The 23651-nt window shown below is 37.1% G+C and overlaps 1 protein-coding gene across 1 annotated transcript in view; it reads right to left on the reverse strand.

The window, feature by feature from the left end:
• The window catches only part of MACO1 (macoilin 1), a 57653-nt gene that overhangs the window by 31409 nt on the left and 2593 nt on the right, over positions 1–23651 (reverse strand). The window contains exons 2-6 of the mRNA XM_082672026.1: positions 11035–11176; positions 9362–9488; positions 4895–5018; positions 2961–3139; positions 1257–1758 (exon numbers count right to left, since the gene is read on the reverse strand). Coding sequence (XP_082528152.1) covers positions 1257–1758; positions 2961–3139; positions 4895–5018; positions 9362–9488; positions 11035–11176 — 1074 coding nt within the window. The remainder of the gene's footprint in view (positions 1–1256; positions 1759–2960; positions 3140–4894; positions 5019–9361; positions 9489–11034; positions 11177–23651) is intronic.

The following is a 23651-nucleotide window of genomic DNA, read 5'->3' on the forward strand; positions in this document are numbered from 1 at the left end:
TACACAACAGAAAGAGACACACAGACATAGAAAACAAACTTATGGTTACCAAAGGGGAAAGGGGGTGGGGAGGGATAAATTAGGAGTTTAGGATTAGTAGATATAAACTACTATATATAAAATAAACAACAAGGTCCTACTGTATAGCACAGGGGACTATATTCAATATCCTGTAATAAACCATAATGGATAAGAATATGAAAAAGAATATATATATATATATATATATATATATAACTAAATCACTTTGCTGTATACCAAAAAGTAACACAACACTGTAAATCAACTATACTTCAATTTTAAAACATAAGGAGAAAAAAATAAAAAATAAAAAAGCTCCAATTCAGATCTCAGTTTCCAAATGGAAAGATATGAAGTAAAATGAACATATGTGTATTTTATAAAATACATAAAATACAGCAGAATTAAGTCTGAGCCAGTCAAGGTAATACAACGTTACTCTTTAACTTAAAGATGGGGAAAGGAACATTTCTGATTAAAATCCATGTCTAACACTGTGCCTTGAACAACATGGGGTCAATCCCAGTGTAATTTACAGTTGGCCCTCCATATCCATGGTTCTTCCACATCTGCAAATTCAACCAACCAAGGACTATGTAGTGCTGTAGTATTTACTATTGAAAAATAAACACATATAAGTGGCCCCATGCAGTTCAAACCCGCGTTGTTCAAGGATCAACTGTATTTACTTATGGAATTTTTAGAAAGAGATTATTTTTCAAACCTAACTTTCCCAGAATTATTTGGGGGATAATTCATATTTTAAGTGGACAATCAAGAACAAGTCCAAAGTGGTAAAGGACAACTTTCTCCACCCCCACCCTCATTTTTCTATCTATCTGACAAAGATTTGCATGAACAGGACACACACTCTTCTTTTTGTGTCTATGCCACAAGAACTTTGGATACGCAAACAGAAGAGGTCAAGGACTAAATATATGCCTCTCAAAACCATGAGAAGAATCAAGTTACATGTAAATTTGTCAAATGTGGAAAGTAATCACTGTCACCACTCACTCAGAACACTGGAAAGAGCTGGAGTCAATGCTTCTGGACAACGGCACAGGTGACCAACAAACCCATGTGAAATAAACACTGAATGTCAAACACCACAAAGTTAGTTGTCACAGTATCTGATCACAAACAATTCCTACAGGCATACTTGGAAGTGTGTTTTTCAAGACCTAAGTCAAGTTTATGGAAAGCGTTGGTAAGGTCACAGCACACACACTTACCTTACCAGTGCATCTGGTTTGCTTAGCTGGTTATTAGGAATACAGTTTTCCATTAAGTCCTTGTGTGCACTTGGGCTCTTGCTAGGGCATTTCTGCTTCTTCTCGTTTTTACTAGATGAGGAAGGAATGCTCCCATTTGTGGCGCTGTGACTTCGAGGTGAGGAGTTCACAACTCCACTGGCATTTTTGTAGTTTTTTGAGGAAGCAGTGCATGAGTCCTCTTTCAAGAGATTTTCTGTACTTCCCACGAGATCATTATTTAATCTTTTACTATTGATATGGTTTTCCATATACTCAATTTCTTGTATTTTAGAGTCTACAGGTTGTAGAATATTGTTGTTATTTATTCCAAGGTTGTGTTTTTTGGCATCTTTGTCTTTTTCTTTCCCTTTTTCTCGGTATTCTATCTCTGGCAAAGTTGTGGAGAGTTTTTTATTGGCTGGGATACCTCCGTTGTGGTGTATGAGGATTGAGGAATCCATATCAGGTAATCCTTTGGCTGCTACAATACCAAAAACAAACCAACAAGCAAAAAAAACCCACACTGGAATATTTAGTTGTAAAAAAACACAATGGATCGATTCAATAAACTGCATCATCTACGCTTAGAAACGCACTATATTCAGTTGCAAACTCATTCAGAAGCAATAACCACACCACGTATGCTAAGTTCAAGAAGCAAATCCAAGTAAATTTGAGAAGCTGCACATTTAGAAAATCGCCATCACTTATGAACACCAAGCCATTAAAGTTTTGGCCTTGAAAATAATATGAGGATTATCACGGGGGTGATAGGGCACAGGCACATCATACTCTTAAAAGGTCACATTTTAAAAGATGCTTAGATTAAACAAACTTAATAATTTTACTGCAAAGAAAGAGATTAAATGAAACAAAAAGGTGTGATGTTAGGATACAGGGCATCTATCCTCTGTCTGGACTTTCTCATTAAAGTAATAAAAAGTCTATTATCATTTACTAGGCCACTTACAAAGAATTTTCTGTATCAGGTCTACATATTCCAACTTGTCAAAGTCTACTTGAAGAGATAATTTTGCACCACACCAGATAATAAGATTTTGTCATGTATCAACTAAAAACATGACCCTCTCAAACCAAAGAAAACTGGTATTGCTATCAATTCATCTGTTGAATTGGTTATATATTCATGAGAGAGGTTGTATTAGAAAAAGGTCAATCTGAGATCCATGTTGCATTATACAAACCATTTAAAGTGAGACCTAGCCATCTTTGCTCTATTCAGAAGAATTCTGACTTATAAAACAATTCTATATGTTTACATCTCTATCTTGCTTATACTTTGGTTCTTGGTTTGCTTCAATTACAAATGCACATAGTTATATACACTATTTTGTTACTGAGAATAAATATTTTAAAATGTTTATAACAAATAAAATATTAAAATAGAAAATAAGCTATAAAAATGAAATATATAAAAATAATAAAATAAACGTATTTAAAAGCACATGGCCTTCAGACACTAGGTAGAAAACATCACGCACATTCTGTATTTCATGACCAAACAAAGCAACAGCCCTGAAGAGGCACACCAGAAGACAGGAAAAGCCTTGGTAATTTTCCAGAGCCCTAGCAACTTTTCTGAAAAAAAACAAAAACAAAAACAACTGACAGACAAAATAATGACTAACCTATTGAGTCAATAGCTTTAGAGTAAAGACCTACCTTCCTCAGCCTCTTTTTCTTGCTTTTGTAGCATTTGTTGCTCTGCGGGGAGGGCTTGTTGAAGAAGCTGCATGTAAAATTCGTTCTCTTTTTGCACTTCCTTCTGCTTCCTCAACCGCATTTTGTAGCTTACATAACTTTTGAAGCCAAAGCCCAAAGTCACCACAGGGTACCCAATACTAGAAAGAAGACAATCCCGCCAGTAATTGTAAGTTAAAAACAAACAACGTGTGCATCAAGTACATGAGGACACCTATGACTGAAATTAAGAAATTCTAGATGATGATGATAGTTGAGCATTCAGTAAACACACACGTAGTGTGTAATGCATGCTGTGGAAATCAGAGGCAGTTGGCACGTAGAACAAACCCCCAGGGAACAGCAGGACTGCTGGACCATAAAAGGCTGCCCATCAGACTTTGGCACTCTTCAAATGAACTCAAGGAGTTACCGTAGGGACTGTTGGATACAGTGGCTAATGTCTTTGATTAACACTGAACTGCCTTATGCATGATTAGAACTTAGGCATCTGTATGCTTTTAAGAACTAACAGGGTAGAGATTTTATGAGTGGTCATAAGTGAACATTACAAGTGTTAAAAAAATCAAAAGGACATCATTTGGTTTTTAATACTAGAAGGCAGGGTCAAATTCAGGTGACTAATCTTCTTGCTGCCTGAGGGGTACTGTCACCAGTTATTCCTGGAAAATTAGTTCATACATAAACACTCTATCAAACATAAATTCAAGAATCATTTAACTAAGTATCTGATGTTAACAGTGCCAACAATTGGTTTGCACCAACAAATTAAACCACCTGTACTTACAACTCTAATCTCTGGGATAAAAAGTTGAAATATTTTCATTCAACTCATCATTCTGTCTAATATCATTTCAAAGTCTCTGAAAACACTGTTGAAACTCATATGAAGCTTCATTAACATGAAAACAACAATTATAATTAGTCTAAACGTGATCACACCACAAATTTAAAGTGACAAGTTTTACTGACCAGGTTTATTTAATTCACTCGTTTGTGAAAAGACTTTAAACATATTGGAAACTATTTTTTTGTTGTTGATTCCTATTTGTTTTGGTTTCTGCCATAAATATTAGCAAAAATTGGTTTATTTAAAAGAAATATACATTACGTGGTTATTTCCGCAATAGATATAAACAAGAATCAAGCTCATTTTAAAACATGTTTCATGGTTTAAGGTTAAAAATAATATTCCTTAAAAAATTATTAATAGGGCTTCCCTGGTGGTGCAGTGGTTGAGAGTCCGCCTGCCGATGCAGGGGACGTGGGTTCGTGCCCCGGTCTGGGAGGATCCCACATGCCGCGGAGCGGCTGGGCCCGTGAGCCATGGCCGCTGAGCCTGTGCGTCCGGAGCCTGTGCTCCGCAATGGGAGAGGCCACAGCAGTGAGGGGCCCGCGTGCAGCAAAAAAAAAAAAAAATTATTAATAATATTCTCTTACTTTTGTAAATAGGCAAAGGAAATTGTAAGTTCATTTAAGCTCCATGAAATAGCCATATATTTCACTAAGACTTTTTGGAATCATTATCTGATTACAATAAAAATAGATAACATATATCAGACACCTATGTGCTTGGCATTAAGTTAAACACTTTACATATATCACCTTATTTCATCTTTCCCATGACACCCCATGAGACAGATTCCCAACATATAGGTAAGAGAACTCAGGCTTAGAGAGGGTGACGTGTCCGAGGCAACAAAGCTGTTAGGGGGCAGAGTTGGGATTCAAACACCCATCTGCCTGACTACAGGGCTCATGTTCTTTACCACACCATGTTATGTTATCTTTTGGATTCATGTAATATCTCTGAGAAAAAATTTACAATTGAAATTACCATTCTACATTGAAAACACTGAATTAGATTACAGATTAAGAATACACATAATACTCACCAGTGAGCAGCAAATGGACGACAAAGGTCTACATGAAAATTTTTGAGATCTTTAAATCTAATTGCTGCTTCAATATAAACAAAGAGTATCCAGAGGGATACTGTGGGCAAACACACTCCCCTTTCTGTGGGAAAGCAGCAGAGAGACAAGCATCAATGAAACATTAACTAATATAACAGATGGGTTGTTTGGGAGACTGGTTCAACTACAGTAACTTTAAGACTTTCAAACTCGCGACTTCCCTGGTGGCACAGTGATTAAGACTCCGCGCTCCCGATGCAGGGGGCCTGCGTTTGATCCCTGGTCAGGGAACTAGATCCCCCATGCATGCTGCAACTAAGAGTTCGCATGCCACAACTAAGGAGCCCGTGAGCCACAACTAAAGAGCCCACCTGCTGCAACTAAGACCCAGCACAAGCAAAGAAATAAATTTAAAAAAAAGACTTCCAAACTAATTAAAAAGCAATATGATCCAAACCGAAAGCTTTTATATGACAAAAGATGCCTGGAATCATAGACAAAAATAAAAACAAGCATTCTGGCAGAAAATATTTACAATATATGTAAAACAAAGAAGTCATAGCCCTAGCATACAAAGAGCTCCTACAAATCAATAGAAAGTCAACTGAAGAAAAAAATTTGGAAGTCATAAAAGAAAAAATATAGACGGCTAAAAAACATGTGAAAAGATGCCAACTTCATTACTGATTAGGGAGATAAAAATTTTTTAAATGAGATTCTATTATTTTAGCCTATCAGATAAAGCAAAAATTTTAAAGATGGGTAATAGTATAGGGAAGATATGTGAAACACTTCCTTCTCATACTCAGCAATAATATAAATTGGGGCAACTTTCTTAGAAGGCAATTTGGCAGTATAGTTAAAAATACTTATACCTTTGACCCAGAAATTCCAATTCCAGGAATTTATCCTACAGAAATACAAAAGAGCCCTGGGAAAAATGTATAAGAATATTCAATGTATTATTTGCAATAGCAAAAATTAGGACTTAGAATGAACTTAAATGCCTATCAACAGGAAATGTTTAATTATGATAAATCTATATAATGAAATATGATACAGCTTTTCAAAAGGATGAAGATCTGTACTAGCACAAAATATGTTAAAAACACAAATTCTTAAGTAAGAATGAGTTACACAGCACTAAGAAATGTTTCTGACATTTAAGTATTACTCAAAAATTTTTTTTTCTTAACTACAAGCTCATATTCCTTTTGTAATTAAAAACAATTTTCAATGTAGGAAAAAGCAACTTGCAATAGAATAAATAAAACTCAAATAATGAGATTATTTTCACTGGGCTTTAGAATCAAAGTCTGTAGGCTATGTCCATCTATGTCAGGACATGACTAATAATGGGATATTTCATGAAAGATAGACCACAAAGGCATGAGATCCACTAACTCTGGAAAGATCTCCTTTGAGACCATATAAAGCTAGCAAGTTACAGAAGACAGAACTGGAGGGAAAACTCAGTGACCTGAAGAACTAAATGGCTTTTTTCTAAGACTCTTTAGGATGAAACACAAGAAAAATTATAGCATCTTGGTACTAGAAAGATGATCACTTAGTCCAACTTTCATTTTATGGAAGAGTAAAGTGAGGCCCAGAGTTTATACAAATTGGGTCCAAATCACAGAGATAACAATGAATCTGCTTCTAAGGAGAACCTAAATCCCCATAGACCTAGTCCATAAGGTAAGAAGACACTCGAAGCTCCGTGAAGACAGCTAATGGTCTCAACCATTCTTACAGATTTAATGTACTGGAAAAAGGGTATTTTCACAATGCAGGAAGACAAACAGCAACCCTTAAGATAATGCATTTTCAATTTCATTTCAAAATGCATTTAAAAAAATTTATATTCTGTACTCCCTATATTAATTTCTAAAGTTATCATAAACAAAATAAGCACATTACAGAAAAAATAGAAAAATTTGGATAAACTACCCATATTTCTACACCTATAAAATAAATAAAATCAAACCACGTTGAAAATATTTTTGAACTAGTATAATAGTCATGTTGTATATACAGGTGGTTTTTAGGTATTCTTTTGGCTTCTGTTATGTATGTATGTATGTATTTAGGCCATGCTGTGCGGCATGTGGGCTCTTAGTTCCCCAACCAGGGATCGAACCCGTGTCCTCTGCAGTGGAAGCGTGGAGTCTTAACCACTGGACCTCTAGGGTAGTCCTGTACATACAGTTTTATATCCTGTTTTCTCCCTCTTAATAGCAAGGAGAAAAATTAATGATATAATATTTTCATTCTTTTGTGGCAATATATAATTTCATCAACCATTCGTAACATTCTTAAGAAAAATTTAAAATTTTAACAACTGAAAGAGAAATTAATCCCAAGCTATAAAAACTGCACTCATTTATTGGGCCTAATAAGAACACAAAGTTAGTTTTGTTTGTTCACTAATCATTCCAAATTAAAACATACTTCACAACGTAGGTATCCAACATGCATTTCTGAGCCTAGAGCTAAAGAGAGGCCAATAACATTTATAACATTAGCTTCATTGCTGCCCTGTGGGTCACCCACTGAACTCCAATAGGTTCTATTAACAGTTATATGAGTAGTTTTTTCTCAACTATTAAGACATTATTAAAGTAATATAGGGAATCATTATAGTTCATCAGAGTCAGAGATTATCTGAGCTCGAAGGCTCCCTTAAACACTATCTAGATTACTCTACCCTCACGTGACAGAGAAGAAGCTAAGACCTAGAGAGAATGACAAGTATAAATGGCAACTCACTCAAAACTGAGGGCCAGGACAAGGAAATAGAAGTAAAAACTGGTATATAGGAAAATCACTTTAACTAGAGGAAAGCAGACTAAGGAACCAGCATGCTAGCTTATAAATTCAGTCAGATATGAGAGAGCGCTAAAGATGGAGAAAACAATGCTCAAAGTGGATACTTTAAATAAGAGCTGAACTGTGTCTTCTACCATGGGACAACATCATTCTTATAGCATTTAGAGAAGAGAATGACTGTTGCTCCAGACAGCTTTTATTAGTTGGTGCTCCAACAGCAGTCAAAATTCTACAGGTTGCAGCTGGGCCTAGGAATCAAGTTTCATGCAGCTTTGCAGAGAAATGTGATGATCTGAGAGCCAATCATCATATCCCCATGCATCCCTTGTGCAGGCTTCATAGTGGACTGGAGCTATCAAAACATCTCAGGTCATCTTAGTTTGTAATAGCAAAAGAATAGCTCTAAGAAGAAGGGAGGTGGCTACGTAGCTCCACTCAAGTCAGAACATACCTGAAATAGTACATTTTGGTTTAGAGAGCCACTAAGAACTAGGGAGATCAGAATGGTGTAAGTGCTTAAAATAACATCCAAGGAAAAGCTGATGAAATCGGAAATGCTTTGGTCTACAGAAAAGAAGATGAGAGGATATGACAGTGTCTTTAAGGCTCTAAAGAAATGTTAACATGGATGGAAGATTATGCTCATTCAGTGTGGCTCTAATGCAGGGGTCCCATGTTTGGACTAGAGGGGTGGTCTGTAAGCCCTTTAAAATTAAAAAAAAATTTTTTTCTGTATATTCCCATGTGTTTTTCTGGGGAAAGCCCTTTATATCCCCTAAGTGATCAGTGAGTCCCAAGACAGTCAAGACATGCTGGGTCAAAAGTGTAAGGAGGAAAATTCTGGCTCAGTAGGAGGAAGAATTTTCTATTCCAGTTGCCCCAAAACAACAGTAGTAAGTTCCTTGTCACTAGATTTTCAATCAGAGATTAAACCACCATGTGCCAGGGATGCTGTGGGGACTCTTATGCCAAATAAGGGTTCAACTAAATGACTTCTGACATTCCTTTCAATACTGAAGCTGAAGGAACATCTTTCCTATTTGGCACATGGCTGTCTTCAAGTCCACCTAAATAAAACCTGCTTCAACTTTTTTTTAAAAAATGGATATCGGATATCTTCATAATGAGAGTTGGTAACTGAAATGTCTACAATCAAAATATCAAATCATAAAGGCTTAAAGTTTTGATTCAATAATAAAAAAATAAATTTTAAAGGTATATTATAATCTATTATGAAAAGGGATCTTTAAAATGTCCACATTTATACACTACCAAATGTAAAACAGATAGCAAGTGGGAAGCAGCAGCACAGCACAGGGAGATCAGCTTGGTGCTTTGTGACCACCTAGAGGGGTGGGATAGGGAGGGTGGGAGGGAGATGCAAGAGGGAGGGGATATGGGGATATACGTATACATATAGCTGATTCACTTTGTTATACAGCAGAAACTAACACAACACTGTAAAGCAATTATACTCCAATAAAGATGTTAAAAAAAATTGAAGGATTAAAAAAATGTTCACATTAAACTCAACTCTAAATAATTTATTCAAGGAAATCACATTTAAAAAGTTTGAATCTAAGATTTCTATCTATCTAAGAAACCATTAAAACTTACCTGTGTGCCATACGTACTGAACCCACACATATGTACTAGCAGCAAAAAAAAGCCATTGTATGGGGATGAACAGCAGACATATTATATTTGACGTGAATGCTACACAAACAAAAAATACTGAGAAGGCCTAAAGGGAAAAACAAAATAAAAAACATATCTTAGAACATGTTAATTTCAAACAGATTATTAAAAGCACGTTGGACAAAATCTCTGAAACTGCTATGCAATAACTACAGAACAAGTTACAACAGGAAATTTTAAATAGTTAAAATCACCCATATAAAAAGTAGTCGTTAATTTAGCATTAAAGAGTAATCCTATTTATGGCCTCAAATCATGAAGAACTGGACCAGAACAAACAGGTTGATTCACAGTGAGTTTACTTGGACTCCACAGGTGGGTTACCTAAAAGAAACAGAATTTTAACACAGAAAAGCCTCCTCTCTCCTCACAAAATATTACTAAAGAGACTCATTCTTAAAGGATAGGCTGTTGGAGGCTGTTGTGGCAAGAATTACACTGATGTTCATAATTTTAACAATGCAGCTTCCTCTGGACACATCATTATCTATTACTAACAGGACATGAGCTCAAAACCATCTTTTCAAGGCATGGATTTGCTCTGACCAAAGCACCAGGCCTGGGTAGAAGAGGTACAGGTTTAAGATGTGGCTCTGGAACACAACAGAACTACAGGTCAATCAAGGGAGCAAGCCCAGGCCTATGCCCTTGCTCTAATCCAGTAGTTCTCAAAACATGATCTGGGGATCCCTGGGGATCTCTGAGATCCTTCCAGGGAGTCTCCCAGGTAAAATAATTTCATAATAATACTAAGGCGTTATCTGCCTCTTTCATGCTCATTTACTCAGGAGTATGGTGGTGTCTTCTAGAAGTTACACGGTAAGTGATATTGTAATCACCTGAGTTCACAAGCAGATATGGAAATCCAGCTGTCTTCTATTAAGCCAGACATTAGAGAGATTTTCAAAAATGTAGTCAATCTTCTAATTATTTTGTTTTGGAAAATACAGTTATTTTTCATTTTAAAATGTAATGTGTATTAACATGTAATGGGTTTATTATTGCTTTTTTTAAGTGAATTAAGTATTCCATTTTTATTTTAAATTTTATTTTATTTTAAATAAAAATTTAATCTTTTATTTTTATTTAAATTAGAAAGTATTAAAATTTTTTCCAGTTTTAATTTCTAATATAGTAAAAATAGATAGATGTAACCTACATAAATAAAAGCTTTTTGGAGTCCTCAATAGTTGTTAAGAGTGTAAAGGATCTGGAGACCAAAAAGTCTGAGAACCACTGCTCTAACTCGAACCCAGTCACAAAGCCAGTGATAGGGGCTCCAGAGGTACTTCAGAGTAGAACTGGGCAATTACTGCTTTATCCACTACTCTGTCTTCCTCCTGAAATCCTCCCTCCCTCCCCTTCTTTTCACTGGAATGGTAGAGGAGGGAGTAAAATGATTTGATCAGTGGGTTTGGACAAAATAGCCTCAAAGGCTAGTTTCAGTCCATAGACCCTGTTACTCAGTACAGTCACCTAAGTATTGCTAATAAAATCTACTTTAAACAGTTTCACTATCAGTTATTGAAGACTTTCTTAGAAGGGTAAATAAATCTTTTACACTTGAAAAATATATATATTAATAAACTTACCAGTCCCTGGTATCTGAAGGAATCATAGACGCTTCTGATGAAAAGCCAAAATGGCCACAGGTATTCAAATCTGAACTCCAGGACAAAATCTGCCAGGAGGACAAGTGCCCACACTACCAGGAATTTCAGGTATAAAAACGTACTGCAAAACATAAAAGAATTCAAGGTCATTTGTGAAGAGCTAGAAAAAGAAAATTCACTGCTTTATTTAAAGAGACAAAAAATATCTTCCTATACTATGAAAATAGTGGAGATAAAGGACAAAAAGAGATGCTGCCATGGCCCACCTAAATTTTAAAAGCTCTGGTGTTCATTCTGAGACCCACAACTACCAAAATAAGATGATGACCCAAAATGCTTAATTCCATTTAAGATGGAAAAGGCCCACTTAAATCTCACCACTATTTTAAAATGTGCTAAGTATATGACTTCACAATACTGCAACACTCTCAAAATTACAGCTTTCAAGCTGTTCTTCATTAGAAGAAATGTCATGGTTGAGTGGCTTGAAATTTGCTGTTTCCCCACCCCTCAACATCTGTTTGAAGAGTCTTTGAAATTCTTGATGCACATCCCTACACGCTTGAAGAATTCTGTCTTTTTCCCCCCGTTTCTCCTCTTCCCTCTCTCTATAGTATTCATGTGAATTAACCGAACAACAACCAAATGACTTCCCAAAACAGACAGAAATTAACTTAGGGAGCAGATGCCAATCACTTCCAAGGGCTGTGAGGGTACCAAAATGTACATTAAAGAAAAAAACCCTGAAAGATCCCAGCCTTGCTCTAGCTGAGATGTTAATGTGTGCTCCCACTTCCCTCTGGACTTACGTTAAATAGAAACACACCTTGATAAGCCAGTCAGAACACATATCTAACCACTGTGATATCTGAAAGCAAGGTAAGGACCTGGATTAAAAAATATATTTTTCATATAATCTAAAAGCCCATTCTTCCAATTCATTAGTTGTATCATAGATAACAGAAGCTTTCAGACTCTACCTATTAATAAGCCCCTAATTCTAGGTCTTTAATCTGGTCATTTCTGGAGCAGGTTCAATTTAGGTATTTTTTTTTAAAGGTTTTCTAAGATATACAGATGGGAAGTACCTAAAATTCACTTTGACTCGGGCAACAGCCTTGCATGGTGTTTTGCAATACAAACATTCCAATATTGCTGATTAAATTAGCTGTCTGAATATACAACATGAACAATAAAATCAAAACTTTTAATAAATAATTTTGAAATATGTTAAAATAAGGTACGAAAAGACTTATATTCTTGGGGTAAAATTAACAAAAGCAGGATCCAGCACTGAGGCCTCCTTCTATGCCCTATAAAGCCACACAGGTAAAAGATGTCAAGAACAGACACATATGACCCTTAATGTTACAGTATCATAATGATACATAATTTGTAACTAGGGTCAATTTCTAATACTAATTCTTGGTAGAACTTCTTTGGGCACAACAGTAAGTTTTGATTAAGAGGTTTGCTGTAGAATCAAGGAACCCAAGGCAAACCACAACACAAGCTTGAATCTTTTTTTTCCCCCATATATTTATTTATTTATTTAGAGGCTGCATTTGATCTTCATTGATGCGCGCGGGCTTTCGCTAGCTGCAGCGAGCGGGGGCTACTCTTTGTTGCAGTGCACGGGCTTCTCACTGCAGTGGCTTCTCTTGTTGCGAAGCACGGATTCTAGGCGCGTGGGCTTCAGTAGTTGTGGCACGTGGGCTCAGTAATTGTGGCTCGCAGGCTCTAGAGCGCAGGCTCAGTAGTTGTGGCACACAGGCTTAGTTGCTCCGTGGCCATGTGGGATCTTCCCGGACCAGGGCTTGAACCCGTGTCCCCTGCATTGGCAGGCGGATTCTTAACCACTGAGCCACCAGGGAAGTCCACAAGCTTGAATCTTAAGTCCCACCTTTTAGTTTCATTAGAGTCATGTTAGCCAGATGAGGACAGAGCTCTCATCCTCATTCATTAAATCCATCACTGATCCAGTGGAGAGTAAGGCATAGTTTGTTAGAAAGAACAACTGAGACACGCAGGCATTCAGGAGCACAAATCTAGTTTGAAACTAGATTTCCAAGCTTGGCTTTAAAAGTAAAAGGTTTTGGGGCTTCCCTGGTGGCGCAGTGGTTGAGAGTCCGCCTGCCGATGCAGGGGACATGGGTTGGTGCCCCGGTCCGGGAGGATCCCACATGCCGTGGAGCGGCTGGGCCCGTGAGCCATGGCCGCTGAGCCTGTGTACCCGGAGCCTGTGCTCCGCAACGGGAGAGGCCACAACAGTAAGAGGACCGCGTACAGCAATAAATAAATAAATAAAAGTAAAAGGTTTTTTCCTTGTTTCTAGAATTGTTTCTAGGTTTTAAAGAAGAAATAATAGCCTTTCATCCATATTCCTAAGGCATTTAAGAAATGTCATGGAAATGTATTTACTTCTCTGATGAATCCTTTTCCCATGGGGCTGTGTGTGGAATGTAGCCGAATAAGACATGGTGGGTGCCTCATCATGTCTAGTTGTCACTATTCCCCAAGTGGAGAAGACAGAGTTCTACCGACTGCTCTCTGCCCCAAGTGCTCCCAGGCATGGCAGGATCCTAGTCTAGCTGGCAACAAACCATTTCACTGTATAGAAAGCATTATCCTAAGAATGGCAGCCTGTTGAATACTTTTTAATAACTCAATCATTTAAACCTAAGGCATTACAAAAACGATCATCTTTGTTACAGTGACTACTCATTTTCAATTCTGTAACTTCAAGGGGGTTCCTTTTTATATATTTAATTTCTTTTCAAACAGCTGCTTTCATACCTCTGATGTTCCTGGACACCCAGTTCTTATGGAGTCACAGTTTGGAAGTACAGATATCTAAGGAAACTTGATCTTTCACAAACATGTGCTATACCCTCAGCTTTCCTCAGGCTCCCCTTCTAGGTGGGCCTGCCTCTAAAATCAAGAGGCAATCTTAATTAACAGTTGATTCTACTCTAGGACTAGTTTCAAACTTTATAGATTCATTCCAATCTAATAAGAGTTTTAGAAAGTTTAAGACAGTTGCCTGATTCATTGAGCCTTCTATATCAGTAAATTATGCCTATCATCCTTCTACAGGTACATGTACAAAATTTAAAAGACAAGTAAACTAAAATGACTGCTCATCAGTGTAGAAAACCTGACTAATTCCTTTCCTTCCATACTCTGAAGGTCATAAGATCTTGCCAAATCCAAAGAGATGACATTCTAAAGGGGGAGAAAATTTTAGGCAGGTTTTTTTAAATATAAATTTATTTATTTTATTTTTGGCTGCATTGGGTCTTCGTTGCTGCACGTGGGCTTTCTCTACTTGCGGCGAGCAGGGGCTACTCTTCATTGCAGTGCGCGGGCTTATCATCGTGGTGGATTCTCTTGTTGTGGAGCACGGGCTCTAGACACACAGGCTTCAGTAGTTGTGGCATGCAGGCTTCAGTAGTTGTGGCTCGCGGGCTCTAGAGCGCAAGCTCAGTAGTTGTGGCGCATGGGCTTAGTTGCTCCACGGCATGTGGGATCTTCCCAGACCAGGGCTTGAACCCATGTCCCCTGCGTTGGCAGGTGGATTGTTAACCACTGTGCCACCAGTGAAGCCCCTAGACAGGGTTTTAAACCCTTAACATTCCAAAATATTTCTTTTAAACCATGAAAAAAATATGATTAAGTATAAAATATTTTTATATATATAGTTCATAATATGACTTATGGCTAACTTGCTGTTACTTTAATTCTCTGATCCAAATAAGTTTACTAATTACTATAAAATATCTTGAACAAAAATTTAAAGCAGAATTGCAACAAAAAGATACTTTCCATAATAGTATATTGAAACAAGGGCAGACCAATATTGTCTTCTGATGGTCTGATTAGCTTCTACTCTGGGTGCCAGTGAAATACAGAAGAGATATGCAAACATTAGGCTTAATGGTGGTGACTCTTTCACAGTGAATATTAACTATAAGATTCTTTTTTCCCATTCCATTCCCAATAGAATTCCCCATTCTACTCCTACCCTTGCCATTTACAACCATTTTTTAAAATTGAATCTATTTAGCAATACCCTCCATCTATGGATTAATCACCTATGATTAATGAGAAGTAGTATTGAACATTCTTCTTTTTCCATGTAAAGTGCACCTTCTCTCTAGTATCTCTAGCTGCTTGTCACTTAGATCATTTTCTGGAGCTCATACAATTACCACAGGGTGGCTATCAATCCTCAGTACCTGACCTTTTCCCTAGGCAGACTAATGGTCATTTAGTTCACTTGGGCCTCACCACAGAAATGAGTCTGTGGAATATTTCACTGGCTGTGCTAGTAGTCATCTATCACAATCCCAAGCTTTCCTGTCCTCTCCGTAACAGCAACTGTGAATCCCTTTTACTTTTCAGTATGTAGCATGATACCTCTTGAAACAAACTGCTTTGTCTCTACTGTTATTGAATACTTCTCCCTATTGGACATCACTTCCAGAATGTTTGCCCAGCCTCTTGTCCAGCTGGTATCCTGCTAAAGTCTTATATGTAATTACAGTTTTGCTACTCAAAGTATGGTCCATGGACCAGCAGCATCAGCATCATGTATGAACTTTTTAGGAAAGCAGTATTTCAGGGACCACCCCAGGCCTATTTAATCCAAGGCTGTGTATTAACCAGATCCCTAGACCCTTTGTGCATACATTAAAATTTGAGAAGTATTGGTTTATTGTATAAACTTCTCATACTCATAGAACTTCCACTGAATTCCACAATTTCTCAAAAAGAAGACAACGATCTACTCAGATCATCAGTACTTATCTCCAAACTGTTAGCTATCCATCCCTCAACTGGGAACATTCAAACTGTCCAGGGTTAATTCTTCCACTTTTCTACATTTCTTTCTGAGTCACAGACAAGATCCTTACCTAAATACAACTTTAACTAAATGAAGCACTTCCATTACTACTTATCCTTCAGCACGCAGCATGAACATCATTTCTTCAAAAAAGGCCTCCCTGACCCCACAGTAAAGACTGTTAGTTACCCCATTATATGTTCATATAGCATCCTATACCACAAGAATCATGTTATAATTAAATAACATTTTGTATAACTAATTGTTTAAATGTAAAGTCCACAAGAAGAACAAAGGAGCTGCCCATTTTGTTCCCTGCTTTATTCTCGATGCCCAGCACAGAACCTTGCACACCAGAGAAACTTAACAAATAGTTGTTGAATGAATGACCTGCCATGCATAAGAATGTTTAGGACCAACAGTAGGGCTTTTATCAAAGCACACACTTACAAAGTGAAGGTAGAGGGAAAGATAATGCACAGGTGACTAAGAAGGGTGTCTGAACAAAGCAACACCAACGAAGATAACAAATACAGTTGCTGCCTGAAGGATTACCATGCACCTGCTCCCAATCTGTTCTCACTATTTTTCCACTAGGAAGAAAGAAATCTTATCAGCCTTGCTCTGGATGCCAGACTATCACTCCATTTAGCCTACCTGCCACTGGTTCTGACTACTGTGGGGGTCCTCAAAGTATCTTCTATTAAGCCTAACATTAAAGAAATCTGCAAAAATGTAAAACCACACCACTCTTCTCATGCATTTATTATTGTTATATGAACTAGTAATTATTTAAAATTTTTCTCTTAATTTCTAATCCAGTAAAATTTTTAGATATAATCCATACAAACCAAAGCTCTTTGGGATTCTCAATCACTTTTAAGAGTATAAAGAGGTTCCAAGACAAAAAAATCTGAGGAATGGTGGTCTACAGAAAGTTGTGCATGAGCCTCAAGACTAGAACCACTGCTACGTTCTGCAACCACATCCTTGTGTAAAATCCAGAAAAGGGGAGCAGGCTGAGAAGACCTAAGCTGTTCTGTATTTTTCTTTTCTATTCTGGGCCTCCTGCAGACTGCAAAGAAAACCATTCTAGAGTCAATCACACACACACACACACACACACACACTCTCATGCTTATACACATACACAGCCACTGGAATGACAAATCTAACAGTGTGAAATATGTCCAATTTAAAAAGAAAAAAACCCTAGAATGGAAATCACTAAAAAAGCTTTTAAGAATTGTGTTGTATAGTATTTTTCTAAAGTACTATATGACTATTAAGATATCAGGAACAAGTACTGTAACCTAATGTAACTGGAAAGTTTAGAGTTTTAGAATTTCTGCTTCAAAAACACTTTTAATAGTGTGGACTCTATGGGGTTTGGGATTAAAAGAGGTAAAGAAGACAACAGGAGAAAGAAGACAACCCACAGGCCCTAAAAAATTGTGTTAACATTGTACAAACATTAGAAATTCATTTTATAAACGAATCAAGTATTATGCTTCATATCTTTAATAGTAATAATCATCTACCTAATCATACCTTATGTTTATATCGCACTTGTGTAACTCTTCCAAAAGCTTTCATATTATCTCATTTATCCTTACAACTATGACATAAGCAAGGCAGTTATTATCATTTTATAGGAAAGAAAACTGAGGAACAGGGAACCAATAAGCTGCAGGACACTGTTGAAAGAGCACAGGAATGGGAGTCAGGAGACCGCAGAGATCAGAGTGAATTCTACATGCACTGCTGTGTTGCTGCTAAAAAATTATAAATAAATTTCTATGTAAAGAAATGGACATGATTAAATAAGAAGAAAAACCAAGAAACTTTTGTGTAAAACAGAATTCTATTTTTGTTAAGAAAGAACTATATATGTTTGTTTATATGGATCAAGGAAGAAACCATACTTATGAATTATATAACAGTGCTCATTCCAGGGAAAGAGGACTAAGCTCTTTTCTGTTACACTTACACATTGTCATACTGCTTTAATTTTTTATAACAAGCATGTATTGCTTTTATTTTCTTAACTCTTCATTTTGAAATCGTTTTAGACTTACAGAAAAGCTGCCAAAATAATACAAAGAACTCCCTTATATCTTTCCACCCAGATTTCACAAAAGGGAAAACATTTTATCAAGTTTCTATCATTCTCCCCCTATATATGTATACGTAGTTTTTTCCTGAACTATTTGAAAATAATTTGCAGACATAATGTTCCCTTACTCCTGAAATTCTTGAAAACAAGAAAATTTTCTTATATAACCACAACACAATTATCAAAATCAGGAAATTAACACTGATACAGTACTATTATCTGATCTACAGAAGTTATTCAAATTTCAGTAATGAACTCACTAATGTCCTTTATAGCAACAGATAGATAGATAGACCCATTGATCAATCAATCCCAGTCCAGGATCACATTTTGCATTGTTGTCACATCTATATTGGATTATTTAATGGAAAAGAGATTCTCATTTTGAGAAGGAAAAAAGATTAATGGCCTTGCACAAGACACTCCTGGTACCTGTTGCTTCACCTGAAAAATGAAGATAATGACACCTGTCCTTCATGTAGTAGAGAGTTTGAGAGCACCATAAGAGTTATTACACATAAACACCATTCAGAAAGGGTGAAGTAGCACAAAAAGTAAAACAAAAAGAGGACAGACTTTGGGGTAAGGCAGATAGAGGTCTCTATCAAGTGGTGAAACCTCCTGTAATCTCAGTTTCCTCACCTGTGAAACTGAAGCTAATATCCTTACTGGAACTAAGTAACAGAATGAAGATAAAATTATAGTAGTAACAGCAAACAACTTTTTGAGCAGCCCTGTCTGTGTCAGGCACTATGTTAAGTATTTTACGTGACTTATCTCAATGATCCTTATAACAATCCTATAAAGTAGGTAATATTATTTACTATCTTCATTTTACAGATGAGAAAACTGAGGGTTAAAGCAGGTAGATGACTTGTTCAAGATCAAGTAACTAGTGTCGGGGACATTAATCGAACACAAGTTCATATGATGTTAAAGCCCATATGCTTATCCATCACATTGGACTTTCTCATCTCTTACTAAATGTTTGATAAATATTATTTCCCTTCTTTATATCCCTTTGTGTATACATATTCAAGTTACATAATTCTTTTTTTTAACTAAATTTATTTATTTATTTATTTTTGGCTGCGTTGGGTCCTTGTTGCTGCGCGCGGGCTTTCTCTAGTTGCAGCGAGCGGGGGCTACTCTTCATTGCGGTGCGTGTGGTTCTCACTGCAGTGGCTTCTCTTGCTGTGGAGCACGTGCTCTAGGCGTGTGGGCTTCAGTAGTTGGGGCACGCGGGCTCTAGAGCACAGGCTCAGTAGTTGTGGTGCTCGGGCTTAGTTGCTCCGCGGGATGTGGGATCTTCCCGGACCAGGGATCGAACCCGTGTCCCCTGCATTGGCAGGCGGATTCTTAACCACTGCACCACCAGGGAAGCCCCCAAGTTACATAATTCTTTAATTCTCCAAGACAACCAAGTTTTAAAAAAATGAGCAGATGTGCTTTATGAAAGAATAAACACTCAGTACCTTAATTCATAAACTATGAATTTGTAAACACACTATGAAGCTCTGCAGAAAAAGATGTTAAAGTCAAATGCTCTTTACAGAAATAGCTATGGCACAAAAGATGGGACAATTCAAGACTGCTTTCCAACAATATTCACACTCATAGAATGGTCATTGTAAAAGAGAAACATGTAATTTAAAAATAAAAAGACAACTCATTTTTTAAAAAGCCAGAAACACAATGAACCATGAGGTATAGTTTGTCAAGTCTAGAAAAAGACAAGAAAATAATACTTATTACATCTGAGACAGAAGACTCCAGCCTTAGTATCTCTCTCATCTGAGACAGGAGTTTTTGTTTGACCATGAACATGGCCCCCATTTTCTCCAGAGCTCCTGACCTCACTACAAGATGGCAAAGAACTGACTTTAGTACTGAGCAGCTTATTTGGTTTTTAAAAGTGTTTTGAAGATGAGCAAAGTAATAATATAATTTAAAAACAGAACAAGATTATTTCTAGTCACCTCCCCTGTGCTGGGTAGGAAACAGATCCCAAACAGCCTTAATAAGTCAGTGATCTCTATGGATACACCTGAAGTGGACTAGATGCACCATTTTAATCCACTAATGCAAAACCTCTAAAACAGAAATGGCAACAGAGGAGATGGGGCGAGGGATAAATTACTTCTGATGTTATAACCCCATGAGTCAATGTGAGCATATCATCCTTAAGGGCAGCAGAGGGAAAAATACAAAGGAATGAAAGCCAGTGCTATGAAGGGGCTTCAAAGTCTGGGGGTGACAGGCATCTTAGAAGGTTGATGAGCTGAGGCCAATTTGATGTCAGTTAAATTAAATGCCAAAATAAAGATAAAAAGCCTCAAAGAATATACTTTAACAGCTGATTACATTTTTTAAAGTTTCCATTACCAGAGTGCATTTGCCTGAAGGTGAGAGATCTTGAGGAAGTAGTCACTCCTCAGGTATTTGAAGAAATCCACGATGGGGGAAAAAAAGTCCCGCAGAGGCTATGTGTTTCTACCGTTGGTAAGCACCGTTCTACTCATGCAGCTTGTTGAGCAGAGAACTTGTTTTTCTTCTGGACCTATTTCTTGAAAACTATCCAAGTAAAATAATTACACCCAAATCTGGGAAGCCTAGAGAATAAAGTAAAAACTATATTTGAAGAGCACACTAAATTTAACGAAGAAAAGTAATCCAATTATAGTATTTCACTTTGATCTCAACTAAGTTTATAAAATTTCTATCTGACCCTCCAGACTCCACAAGATACATGTTATATCTCGTTATAGCCCCCTAAGTATATCACCTAGATGGTAGCCTAGAAAATGACAAAACAAAACACACACACATACACATAAAACCCCAAAGGGTTAATATGGAGGAAATCTAGGAGAAATGGCCAAAGAAAAAGACTCTGGAAATAAAAGTGCTTATAGAACATGGATTGGGTCCACAATATATAGGTATATAACAAGAAAGTGAAAATAATAAGCTATTAAGTCTACCATTAAAATCAGTCTCCAAATCTAGTGAGGTTCAAGAAAAGCCACGAGGTATCAATGTGAAGAAAAAGGAAGAGTATCATTAACAAAACAGGAAGCTTTTAAGCCAATAATCTGGAATAGATCACATTCCCTCCTTTCCCTGCCTCAATACATAGCAGCAACTTAAAGGGATTTTCAAAATGTCTAATGAAATGAAACTGCCAAGAATGCTCAGACGAGAAGAATCATAAATGAAAACTGGAGGAAAGTACTTTTTTTTTAAGGTAGTATACTACTAGCAAAAATTAAGTACAAAATTCAGTGTGGCAGATTTGTTTCAATGTATTTCACAGAAACTGCAAATACAAGGGTTTAGCTCAACACCTCACTAGAGGTGGGTGAAAACATTTCAATTTCTAATTTCTCTATTGTACTTACCCCCCTACCCAATACCCCTCTAAAACAATACCGCATTTATCACTTTTATGTCAAGTCCAGCATAGTTGAAGTTAAGGCCTACCAAGATTACCAAAATGCTTTTAGGCTGTGAGGTTGCAACACTGGTATCTGGGGTTTCAGTTGCAGAACACATGTACACTCAAGGCAGCCAAGGGTCATGCCAGCCTCCCGTGGCTTTAGTAAGCACAGCCCAAAGGAGTCTAAAACCAGGCTTAGGAAACATCATTAAGGTGGGCAGGAAAAGCAGAGAAGTGAAATCTCTGGAGATCAGATTATTTAGACAAGGGTCTGAAAAAGGAAATTAGGAAGCTGAGAAGTATGTAAACTTTGACCATTTAGAAAGTCAAAGGCCAGAAAACTCTTCTCTGAAGTAAGGATGGGAAAAGGTACTGTATAGACCAGGGAAGTCTCGAGTCCTAAAATGTAAAAGTCAGGTACAGTACTACACTGCTTAAGCTTCAGGCAACATACTACAAGGAGAACCCAGCACACCATGACAGGAAGTATCCAGAAATCCACCAGTGAAGGAATGCTTCCTTCAAACACCAGTAACAAAGCTATAAAATCATTTCCTGAAGCTTAAAACACCTGCCTTACTTAAAATTCTTATATTACTTACTTGGGTAAGGAACAATTTTAACTGCAGAGACTTTAAACATAAATGTTTCTGCCTCTGTCTTCTACTCACCACACCTTATCTCCTCATCTTCCTATTATAAAATCATTAATTCTCAGAGAGGAGTAGGGAGCCTGGCAAGATGAAAGGTGGATGAACCACCCGGAATTCCCTTAAGCCTTTTAAAATCTACATAGCACTCCAACCCCACTCCACCTGGAGAATCACTGCATGGAGTAATTAGATATTACTTTTGGGAGCGTCTGGTGCATGTGTGAAGGCAGACACAGGGAGAGAGTCACTGCCCTAAAACCCGAGGACCTCTGAAATGTTATAGTTATGTAGAGTTATTCATTTTACTTTCTCTTATTAATAACTTTTTTTTCATAATTTCCAAAGTACTTTCACATCTATTTCATTTGAGTTAGAAAATACATATTCCCTCACATAGTGGCAACTGTGTACTGCATCATAAAATAGTACAGGGCAAAATTGTTAATGCATCAGGTGAACCACTAAAACAGCAAGCGAAAATTTAATTCAACTGAAATATTCTTACTTGAACAGAACTCAAAGTTCTTTGGAACCTCAAAACCACTGTACAAATTTAAGAGGGCATTATTACGGCCTCCTAGACTGTAAACTCCTGGAAGACAAGGAACCATGTCTTATCCTGTAACCTCCATAATTACCAAAACAACGCAGGTTCTTAAATGAATAGAATGGATTGGTTTATATTCATTTATTTACTAATTCACTTGCTCAACATTTACTGAGGACTGAATTCCTATTCTCTGTCAGGCTCTATACTGGCTCAGATTTTTTGAAAATGACATTGATTTTAGCTCATAATAATATAAAAGAAAATAATCACCATTCCTATTTCCTTTCTCTTATTTTTGATTACTAACTTGACCGGAATAACATATTTCTATACATTTCAGTTTTCAAATGATGGGCATATATATAAATGTAGGTAATACTAACATAATGTTAAAATCCATTTTCCATCTACCTTACCCCTGAAACAGAATTCTACCACAGCCATTATAATGACAATAATGATATCATTTGACAATCACCTCAGTCACAGTTGCTGGATTGGAGCCCATGATTAAAAGCATCTCAGCAACAGGATTTTTTTCCAGCAAGACCAAGCAGAAACTGACCCCTTGTTTTGACTACTCAACTTTTGTTTGATAGTTGTACCAAACCTTATGGTCTTTCCTGACTCCTTAAAAATAAAACAAATATGGTAAACTGCGATAACTACATGCTAAATAATGTTTGTATTAAGCATGCTAGAATTTACAGAGTTTCACAAACTGTACGTTATTTCCTCTCAGTCCTCAAAACTCACTTGACAGGTGAGAGAACTGGGGCTCAAAGTGGTGGATGCCCTGCCCATCCCACACAGCAGAGCTGGGACACTGAGTCTGAACCTAGGTCTCCTGACACTCCCAGTCTAGTGCTCTCTTCACCACAGCTGCCTCCTTGCTACGCCAAGCTCAGAGAGCTGTGCAGACTGAGAACATGAAAATAATAAGTCCATGAAAAGTTATGCTGTGAAACAGTAGATAGTGGTTATCAAAACTG

This window comes from Grampus griseus, assembly GCF_964374135.1.
Source record: "Grampus griseus genome assembly, chromosome: 1".
In the NCBI taxonomy this organism is placed as follows: domain Eukaryota; kingdom Metazoa; phylum Chordata; class Mammalia; order Artiodactyla; family Delphinidae; genus Grampus; species Grampus griseus.